We start from the raw sequence: 10,833 nt of genomic DNA, 5'->3' as shown, positions 1-10,833 counted from the left end.
CACATTGCTGAGTCCTGTAATATGGGAGGGTGGGCGATGGGCTGGACCAACCTGGAGAGTCTTGTCTTTGGGCAGGGTTTGGGAGTTTAGGAATCTGCAGACTATTTGCTGGCAGGGGGAGGCTGGAGAAAGCTTGGAGACCTAACAGTGGGGTCTTAGCCCAGCCCTCTGACGGTGGGACTTTAGGAGGAGAGAGAGAGCTTTGCATTTTGATTAAAGCCCTCAACTCCTCTTCAGTCTGCAGGCAGGGGACTGGGGAGGAACACATCTCAGCTGGGCAAAGGAGAAGAAAGGCCACCCCAAGCCCCCCTCCCCCTGTCAGACTTTTGGGTTGCTTCCTCCTTATGGCTGTGTAGGGATCACCTCTTGGACTTTTGGAAGGAGTTGGTGCTCTAGCTTGAATCCTCAGATTCCTTATCAGCTGGGGTGATCCCAGTTCTTTATTTGGAGTTGGAGATGGAGAGGTGGAACACAAGGTGGAAAACGAAAAGGAGGTTGTGGGATTCCTCCCTTAGCTCCCTAATTCTCATCACTTTGACTTTCCTTTTCCAAGCTGCAGAGGTCAGAGGAGGTAAGAGAACAAATCCAGGGGACACTGAGGTCCCCACTTCAACCATCTAAACCCCAGGAGATATCACACACCTGGATAATCCCCTTCCCCCTCCCCCAAAAAAAAAGTTTTCTCCCTCTTCAGGATGTCGTCTGCTTCAAGATTTCAAGGCACCTTTGACTGTGATGCTGTGCACAGTGCATCCCATAGTCTCCATTCATTTGATGGGAAGGTGGGGGCAGCTCCATGCTCCATCCAGGACAGGCAGGCAGGCGGTGTCCTCCATAGACTCAGGTGGCAGGCAGGATCGGGCAATCTAGGAGTTTGGGATGGAGCAGCTCTCATCTACAGAGGGGTGACAGGATGCTGCAACCTCCTCCTCCCTGTAGATCGGCTTCCCCTGACTTAGGAGGGGGGAAAGGAAGGTGAAGGTTACCTCTGAGACGTGTGGTCCGTTAGGTGTCTGTGGACAGGGCTAGAATGGTGGATTTTTGGGTTTCTCAGCAGCGATCCCTGTGTGTGAAGAATTCCTCCCCCCAGGGGATGTCACATTCAGACACGTCTATGAGAGGGGTTGGGTCTAGACGATCAGCTCCATCCACCTTCGTTGTACAGAGCCAGAGATAACCTGGGCAGCATCAATGCATAGTGCCAGCCTATAGGGCAATCACTGTATCACACACACCAGCATACGATCTTTCAGGATTTACCATTTCACTCCAGGCTGAAAAGCCACATAGCTTGTATGAGATCTCTGAGAGTGATGGAAGTCACATTTGTGTGCAACTACAAGTCCCAGCATAGCCCTAGACCCTTCATCATCTTGTAGCTGATATGCCTTTGCCAAGTCCAGGCATGCTGATGCTTGTAGTTCAGCAGCTGCTAGAAACTCAGCTCGATAACCCTTATTTAACTTTATTGCAGGTTATTCAGTGCAGGCTTTGTGTTATATCCACACTGCCAAACTGCTGGATTCCTTCTCTATAGAGGTTAACTGAGGAGAGTGGAAGCTAAATGGAATGTGAGTTTTCTGTAAAGAACTGAGCACTTCATTCATTAGCATCCTGCTGTTATGCCTTTTCCATGTCTTATCATGCTGGGATTTGTAGTTCAACAACTTGCGGGCATGCAGCTCAGAGCTATCAAGTGTTGCTAGATATAGACAGAGCTATCTAAAGCTGATCACACATGTTCAACTCTGATTGTACAATCTCCTTTAGATCTACTAACAAGTATGAAGTACAAGGACCTGTCTGGTTGGATAAAAATTGATTGGATAAGTTAGATAGAGCCTCTGATTGCTTAGCTGTAGTGGATCTAAGGTTAATTGTGCAGAGATTGTATGGTCAGATTGTAACGTGTATGGCTGGAGCTATCTAAATAGATAGTAGATATTTTAACTAACTCTTTTAGAAAACGTTGATACATCAGCGACATAGTTAGCAATATATCAGAAAAAGACTATTTCGTTCTGTAAAGTTCTTCAGGGCTCTAGCGGAGTGACCTCTTGGGTCACAAGGATAAGCTCTCCAGGTCCAGCAGGGGTGAAAGTCATAAGGAATGTAGACCAGGCACTGTTCCTTCACTATGGTACTTTGATCCTACTTTTAGTTCTCATTCTTCCTATTGAGCTGTTGGTAAAAAAGTAAGATTTGTAGGTGGGTACCTGGTTACTGGTGTACAGTTGTGGACTTAGATTCAATACCACTGCCTGGGTATAGGTTAAGCAGTGTGCAGCACAGGGAAGAATGGGCTTCTGTGTGTTAGGCTGTGAGCTGTGCTTGTGGTCTTGTGTTTTTCTAGTATAGACAGTAGTACATACAGTAGAGTACTGTGCTGAGTGCCTGCCTTCTGCCCTCTTCTGGTTTCTCTTATTCAACAAGTCCTAGCAAAGGTGAACTAAGGATTCTTTATACTGTAGAAAGGAAATCAAATCCTCTCAAATGATTACAGGCAGGATAAATTAGCAATGTGACAGTGTGCTTCCAGTGTTTCCTATGAATGTAAGGAACAGTGTGGCTTACCTACAAACTAAATACATTGTGTTAACTGGAAAGGGATCTCGCCTGTGCATTAAATTCCATTGGAAGTCTAGATGATTTCAGCAAAGTCAGTTGTGCAGGAGTGGTTCCCAAAAGTAACTTTTTGTAACTTAAACTAAAATCATTGAATGTTTTTTTTGTATTATATCAGTGATCAGTTTTATTACTCTTTAGAACTGAGATTATTTGGCAGTTTAGACTTTTGCTGATTACTTTTTTAAAAGCATTACACATTTGATGTACAGATTAATTTCAAGACAAGCAGACCATTCCAAGACAGGTACTCCTTTTAAATTTCAAAGCATTTCTCTACTTGTAAATCTCAGATTTTCTTTGATTTTAAAACTTAAATTTGTCCATGCTCTTGAAGTCGTTGGGCAGACTACCTAATGTATTATTTCCTTTGTCTGGAATGTTTAGTGGTCTGCACAGCAGATAATTGTATGGTGTGACATGGTAAGGCAGTAAAGGGACCAAAATAAATACTTGCATTCTCTATCATTAGCTTCCTAAAGAAATTGCACTGGTCTTACCAAAAAAGGTACTACTGGCTTAAAATTACATATATTTTAGCAGAGACCATTGCTGGCACAGCTTAGTATCTTGCACTGAAAAGAGTTACTTAAGCCAAGCCAATTCATTGCTAGATTGTGTTTCTACTGCTTTATCATGCCAAAAAGTAGTATTTTTGTTTTTTTACTGAAAAAAAATTAGGTCACAAAGGATGCTTACTCAATGACTATTTCACTAGAAATCAGGCCTACATGATGATCAGTAGGCCCATCTGTCTGACAAAGATGTTTGGAAAATATGGTTTTAATCATCGGCCTTTGGAATGGTTACTATGTGACCTTACTATTGTTTTCATAAGTAGCACAACTCATTAAATAAATTGATTCTAAGTTATCTTCATTATTTTATAAATTTAAACCAGGCTACTAGACCAAATAGCTTTAAAGACATTTGCATACCACCAAGTGTGCAATTCTTCCCTTAGTGTAATATAGGCTTGCTCATACTGAGGCCCCTTAGGATCCCAGACATGTGGAGACAGGCAAAAGATAACACAAAAATAATGCTTAGCTTGAGGATCAATGTAAAGCAAGTCTGTTAAGAATAAAAAACCTAAATATAAGTACAACTGCTAAAATATTTTTTTGCAAGTGTTACAATGTAACCAACTCAATGGTTTTCATTTTCTATCCAAAAATATGTAATTGTTATTTACAGGCTGCACATAATACCATATCCTTCCCTTTCTTAAATGCTTTTTTTTTAACATCAAAATCACGAATGTGGTTTCATGAACTGGAGCTGAAATAAGCAATCACACAATGAATAGGAGAATTTCAAAGGAATGTGAACATTTACTTTTAAAAGGTTCCATGTTTCTGTAGCAATGCTATTGTTTTGGATTCATGAAAATCTAAACCAGATTAAGGAAGACTAGTAATGTAGTTAAAATAAAAGGGCACATATTACACAGCTAGAGTATAACAGTAGGCTGAACAGTAGGCATTATAAATACTGTGTAGTCTTGCCAGCAGTTCTACTGCAAAAAATAACACAGAGATGTTAAAATGTAATCACAAAAAAAAAAAACAGCATACAATTGGCACTTTGTTTGAAGGAATCAGTCCACCAAGAGTGAAACAAACTGATTAAATAAACTGCAGTGGGATGAGGAGAGGTTGGGAGCTGAAAAGCCTGATTTGAGTTGAGTCCCAGGGATCAGCAGGTGAAACGGTTAGAGGAGCAGACACTCAGGGTTTGCCTAAAGGAAAAAATTTTTTTTGCAGGAACAGGGGCCTGGCTTTCTCCTCTGCCTGTCTCCCCTTTCATGGCCGAGGGGCGTGTTTAAAGCTCCTTGCACCTCTGACTTGTAGCTGACACAGAAATATGAGTGCTATGTGGATTTTTAGAATGTCCCTTTGAGCTGAATTCTCAGTGAGATCCATTGATTCAGCAGCATAGATAAAGCATTCCTAGTCTGCACAGCAAAGGGCTGTCTCTCCAGCTCAGCCTGCTGCTGGAGACATGGAAAGCTTTTCAGTAGCATGTGTGATTTAAGAGTCTTGCACACTGATGGGAAATATTTCAGTGTCTTGTAGCCCTCATCAGACTTTTCTCTTCAGCTGATGAGTTTGCAGTGTGTTAAACATGTGGCCAGCTGGCACTCAGAGCCGAGACCCCCAGGATGAGACCAACTCCCTCCTGCCCTGTCTGATTTCACACTAGGAATCTTAAGGAACACAAAGGCCATTGCCAAAGAGCCATTAGACAGAGCACATGTAAATCGAGAAACTTTTAAAGCATGGAGGGACATCGTTTTGTCTGACGCTTTATTGGCATTTTTTTTAAGACAGACTCCTCCCTTCTGAAATCAGTGCAATAGTTATAAAGGATCTTTGGCACCCTTAACCCTGATAGGGAGGACACGGGATATTAACAGCTGACAAAGTGTGTGAATTACCCTGCAAGGTAGGGCTGTCCAAACCAACAATGGGAAGGGCCACATATACTTTAGAAAGTCAAGCTGCGTTCCAGATCTTATTAAAAAGTGATGTCATACAAAGGAGAGTCTAAGGGATGTTGGGAAGCATTAAAGAATTGCTAAGGATCACATCTGGCTTTTGGGCTGACAGCTGCACAACTCTTTTGAGAGCTATTATTCATCTCTACCAAAATTATAGATATCAAGTTAGCCATTCACTATATAGCAATATGACAACCTTAGAGTCATTTACTGTAATTAGAAATTCACTAAGGCATTGGATTCATGTCTTTTTTTTCCTTAACGTTTTTTTTTTTCCACTGCTGTATGAATCTAGCTCCACACTAGCATGCAAGCATTCTAGTGTTTTATTACTATTGCTATTCTTACTCATTCCTCTGTCCAGTCCAGGCTGTAGTCTAGAATTCTAAGCCCTTTGACCTATGAAACAGTAGAGATACTATAGACACATGTGGTCTCTGTATATCCCTTGTGTTCTGTTAACGCTGGGGGGGGGGGGGGGATATAAAAAGTCAGGATCACACCAATCTACTAATACAACATATGGTGCATATGGTGAAGGATTTGACTTTGTGCTATTGTGCTGAGATCTGTGCTATCTTGCAAAAAATAATTTTATGTTATTGTAAAATATATGTTGGACCATCATTTTCAATAATTATTTTACTTTTAGATTTTTTTTTTATAAAATTGGCATTTCTTTAATAAGTAAAGGAACTGGAAAGTCATTTGCAGGCAATTTAGAACTCTGCCAATCTACTAATACAACATGATGGAGGATTGGACTTTTAGCTATTGTGCTAGGTTCCGTGGCATCTTGCAACAATTTTTTCAATGCTATTGTAAGAAAATGTGCTGGACCAGATATATCAATAATTAATTAATTTACCTTTGGATTAATTTTTTCTATATACAATTAGTATTTCTTTAATAGATAAAGGAGGTTTAAAGGTTCTTTGCAGGGAAATTCAGGATCATATCAATCTACTAATACAACATATGGTGGAGGATTTGACGTTCTGTTGTACTAGGATCAGTATTATCTTGCGACACATTCTTCTATGTTTTTATAAATAATTGTACTGGACCAGAATTAGTATTAATTAGTTTACTTTAGATTGATTGTTATATGAAATTGGTATGTTTTTAATAGGCTTACTGTTGATTTAGTGTATAATATGGCCCCAGCACTATGCGTTTTCTCTGTAAATATTAATTCTGTGCAATTGTGTTGAAAAGGACAACTTGTAAATCACTTACAGTTACATCAATTCTGCAACACAGAACACATTCATCTGTTATAATTAGAAAATGCTTATTTAACAAGCCTCTGTTCTGGGGATGCCATTATCTGCTGTGTGTTTGCGATAGTGGGAGGCGAAATAATGATAATACCATCTGCTTTGGAAGCTGTTGGATGAGATTTACACCCTGTAGTCTGTAATTTGAGAAGTTTGTATCCATTAGAGATTAATCAAAACCATATTAAAGAACTCACATGGATCCACAAGGCAAATGACTTGTTTATAAACATATCCCTGTTAAACACAATACATTATAAGGATAAAGAGGGCTTGAGATTCTGATTATTGTTTATGATTTAAGGAGGAGATGTGCGAAATTGGGCAGCTGAAGCCAAATTCTGGAAGTGGAAGCATATGCAAAGTGATCTGTAACTTTTATACTGAATTACTTTTTTGACATTTCAAATACCAAAGGTCAGAATAATATGATTGATTTTCATATACAAGCCTCTGATTTTGCTTCCAATAATTTGCTGTCCTATGGGCCAGTTAGATGTCTATTATGGAATTGAAGGCCTTGGTCACACCTGAGTGACTTGAAGAACAATATGAAGCTTCACCAATTAATGGTGACTTGAGCGTAGAATCACTTGAAGCTTAAAGTAGTAAAGGCAGAAGGTTTTTTACCTTCATGCATTCTATGCATGAAGGCAAAAAACCTTCTGGGTGTAGCTCCCCCCCGGCCCCCCTAACACTTACCTAAGCCCATCTTGATCCAGCGATGTGCATGTGAGCAGCGGCTGTCTCTCCTCATTGGCTCACACAGCCATTAGCTCATGCTGCTGTCAATCACAGACAGTAAGCCAATAAGGAGAAAGGGGGTTGGAACCAAGCCACGTTCTGTGTGAATAGACAATGTCCATTCACAGGAGTTTGGCTTAGGGGAAAGCCTGCTCGAGTGTCTCCATAGCAAGCGGCTTGCTATTGGGGGCACTCGACAGGGGGGAGGAGCCAGGCCCGCCAGTGGGGGATCCAAAAATAAGAAAAAACAAAACCATTGTACAGAGCAGGTAAGTATAACATGTTTCTTAATACCAACCTTTAGAATCACTTTAAAACTCATTGCTTGAAAAAGTACATCCTCTTAATTTGGGGCAGAGTCTTGCATTTTGGTGCCAATCGACTTCAAAAGGAATGTCTTAAAAATGCACTAAAATGCTTTACAATGCATTAAAAATGCATTACGGGACTAAATTTCCATTGACAAAGAATAATTTAAAAAAAAGCTGAAGCTCAAAGACGCTCAACATAAGTGTGAATGGGACCTTGACCATTTCACCCTGCCTTCCTAACTTCCCGATCATGTGACCACTCTGACTCTCAAAGCAATCGTATGATTAGAAATCCTGATTGGGAGCTGTCGTAGAAAGCTCAGTCAGTGTGTTGGGAGTGTGCATTGTGTGCTCTCTCAACACGCAGCCTCAGACTGCCATGGTCGCATATGTGCAATGGCTGGGCATTAGAACCAACATTTCTGCCACTACATATTTGTGTTACACAGTTGAGAAGAGGTTGAGCAACCCTTTCAGTCACTTAAAAAATCCAGAAGAACAGGTATGATACTTACCCTCTAACTGCTCATGCTTCTTTCCTTCCCTTCACTTAAGTGTTGCATGCTCAGTCAGTTTATTCAGTAATTGACACTAGATTTTTTTAGGCAAATAACAGGGTGGAAAAGACAGGATCTGATATTCCTTTAAGTTGCTAATGGTCTACAAGGATGTTCCCTTGCTTAAAGCTGGTTCTGCAGTAGTGTGTCACTAGGTCATGCTCCATTATCTTTATGGAAGATTGACACTATTATTGTCATCTATTTCTTCCTGGGTTATCCAAAAAAATATGTATAATATATTGGGGCAGCACAGTGGCTAAATGGATAGCACTTCTACCTAGCAGCACTAGTTTGAATCCCAACCATGACAACACCTGCCTGGAGTTTGCATGTTCTCCCTGTGCCAGCGTGGGCTTCCTCCCATACTCCAAAGACATGCTGGTAGGATAATTGGATCCTGTCTAAATTGGCCCTAGTATGTGTATGTATGAAAGTGAGTTAGGGACCTTAGATTGTTCCCTCCTTGAGGGTTAGGGAATGATGTGGATGTACAATATATATATATACATACATACATTGCTGTGTAAATTGACGGTGTTATATAAGTACCTGTAATGAATAAATAATAAAATATATAGTGAATACACATCAGGAAGTCTGGAGTTGTAGCAACTGTGAAAGTGCAGTACAGGTGGATCACCTCATTAGGAATTTTGGAGACCCTTACTTAAAGTTGAGCTCCACCCAAAACGGGAAGTTCCGCTTTAAGCCTTTGTTCCCCGCTCCCCATTAAAGAGTGGCATCTTTGGGGAGTAGGGGGAGAGAGCGTGTACCCGAATTTGACAGGTACCCACTCCCACTTCCGCTGAGATCACCTAGGCGATTGGAAGTGGAACTTGTCCTCCCTCCCTCCTCATAGTCTTCTGGGACATGTGACAGGTCCCAGAAGACTATGGGGCCATTCACAAAGCGCAGCTCTTCTCGTGCATGCGCAGTGGGCACCCTGCTGTGAAGCCGCAAGCTGTCACAGCCGGGTGCCCACACTGAAGATGCCAGTATCAGGGAGAGAAGACAGTCAGTGAAACCAGCGGTGGTGAGGACACCGCTAGACCGAGGGGCAGGGAAGTGGCTGTATTTTAAAAGTCAGCAGCTACAGTTTTTGTAGCTGCCGAATTTTTATTTAGTTTTTTTTCCAGGTGGAACTCCACTTTAAGGAATGGATCCTTGCCTAAAGGTGAAGTTATTCATTGAAATAAGACTTCAGTTTGTCAGCCTGAGGTGTTTGGAATGCAGTCAAACCCTCATGGGGTTTTGCAGAAATATGCTTAATAAATGATCAGCCAAAAGATGCTCTGGGGTTATTTTCGTATATAGGTTTCCTGAGTCTTATCAGTATATCAATCAAACTCAAGTGTTAGAGAAGCTCAGAAATGCAACACTATCTTACTGATAGAAGAGAATATTTTAGGGGCTCTGTAGCTGGCTAGAGGCATCAAACCGGTCACTTGTAGTAAAATACTTATGACTGTGAATACAGTGCCTTGAAAAAGTATTCATACCCCTTGAAATTTTCCACATTTTGTCAAGTTAAAACCAAAAACATAAATGTATTTTATTGGGATGTTATGTGATAGACCAACACAAAGTAGCACATAATTGTAAGTGGAAGAAAAATGATAAATGGTTTTCAAAATTGTTTACAAATAAATATCTGAAAAGTGTGGCATGCATTTGTATTCAGTCCCCCCTGAGCCAATACTTTGAAAAACCACCTTTCACTGCAATTACAGCTGCAAGTCTTTTTGGGTATGTCTCTACCAGCTTTGCAAATCTAGGGAGTAACAGTTTTGCCCATTCTTCTTTGCAAAATAGCTCAAGCTCTGTCAGAATGGATGGAGAGAATCTGTGAACAGCAATTTTCAAGTCTTGCCACAGATTTTCAATTGGACTTTGACTGGGCCATTCTAACACATGAATATACTTTGATCTAAACCATTCCATTGTAGCTCTGACTGTATGTTTAGGGTCGTTGTCCTGCTGGAAGGTGAACCTCTGCCTCAGTCTAAAGTCTTTTGCAGACTCTATCAGGAATTTCTTCTAAGATTGCCCTGTATTTGGCTCCATCAATCTTCCCATCAACTCTGACCAGCTTCCCTGTTCCTGCTGATGAAAAGCATTCCCACAACATGATGCTGCCACCACCATGTTTCATGGTGGGGATGGTGTGTTTAAGGTGATGTGCAGTGTTAGTTTTCTGCCACACATAGGGTTTTTCTTTTAGACCAAAATGTTCCATTTTGGTCTCATCTGACCAGAGCACCTTCTTCCACATGTTTGCTGTGTCCCCCACATGTCTTCTCACAAATTGCGAACAGGACTTCTTATGGCTTTCTTTCAACAGTGGCTTTCTTCTTGCCACTCTTCCATAAAGGGTAGATTCGTGGAGTGCATGGCTAATAGTTGTCCTGTGGACAGATTCTCCCCCCTGAGCTGTGGATCTCTGTAGCTCCTCCAGAATTGCCATGGGCCTCTTGGCTGCTTCTCTGATTAATGCTCTCCTTGCGCGGCCTGTCAGTTTAGGTGGACGGCCATGTCTTGGAGGGTTTGCAGTTGTGCCATACTCTTTCCATTTTTGGAAGATGGATTGAACAGTGCTCCGTGAGATGTTCAAAGCTTGGGAATTTTTTTCATAACCTAACCCTGCTTTAAACTTCTCCACAACTTTATCCATGACCTGTCTGGTGTGTTTCTTGGCCTTCATGATGCTGTTTGTTTACTAATGTTCTCTAACAAACCTCTGAGGGCTTCACAGAACAGCTGTCTTTATACTGATATTAACTTACACACAGGTGGACTCTATTTATTAATTA

General features: G+C 41.1%; 1 protein-coding gene across 7 annotated transcripts in view; it reads left to right on the top strand.

The window, feature by feature from the left end:
• The first annotated feature begins 210 nt into the window (after positions 1 to 210).
• COL11A1 (collagen type XI alpha 1 chain) overlaps positions 211 to 10,833 on the top strand; it is a 282,954-nt gene continuing 272,331 nt past the window's right edge. For 4 of the 7 annotated variants that reach the window (XM_089686604.1, XM_089686601.1, XM_089686603.1 and 1 more), the window contains exon 1: positions 212 to 571. In XM_089686604.1, coding sequence (XP_089542730.1) covers positions 457 to 571 — 115 coding nt within the window. In that variant the 5' untranslated portion in view covers positions 212 to 456. Of the gene's footprint in view, positions 572 to 10,833 lie in introns of all 7 variants that reach the window. The other 3 variants (XM_089686598.1, XM_089686599.1, XM_089686597.1) reach the window with 1 other exon arrangement.

The sequence above is a fragment of the Staurois parvus genome, unplaced genomic scaffold (genome assembly GCF_062004578.1).
Source record: "Staurois parvus isolate SC_StPar_1 unplaced genomic scaffold, SC_StPar_1.0 ptg000402l, whole genome shotgun sequence".
Classification (NCBI taxonomy): domain Eukaryota; kingdom Metazoa; phylum Chordata; class Amphibia; order Anura; family Ranidae; genus Staurois; species Staurois parvus.
Note: the sequence above shows the minus strand (reverse complement) of the source record. Positions and strands in the feature narration are given on the sequence as shown.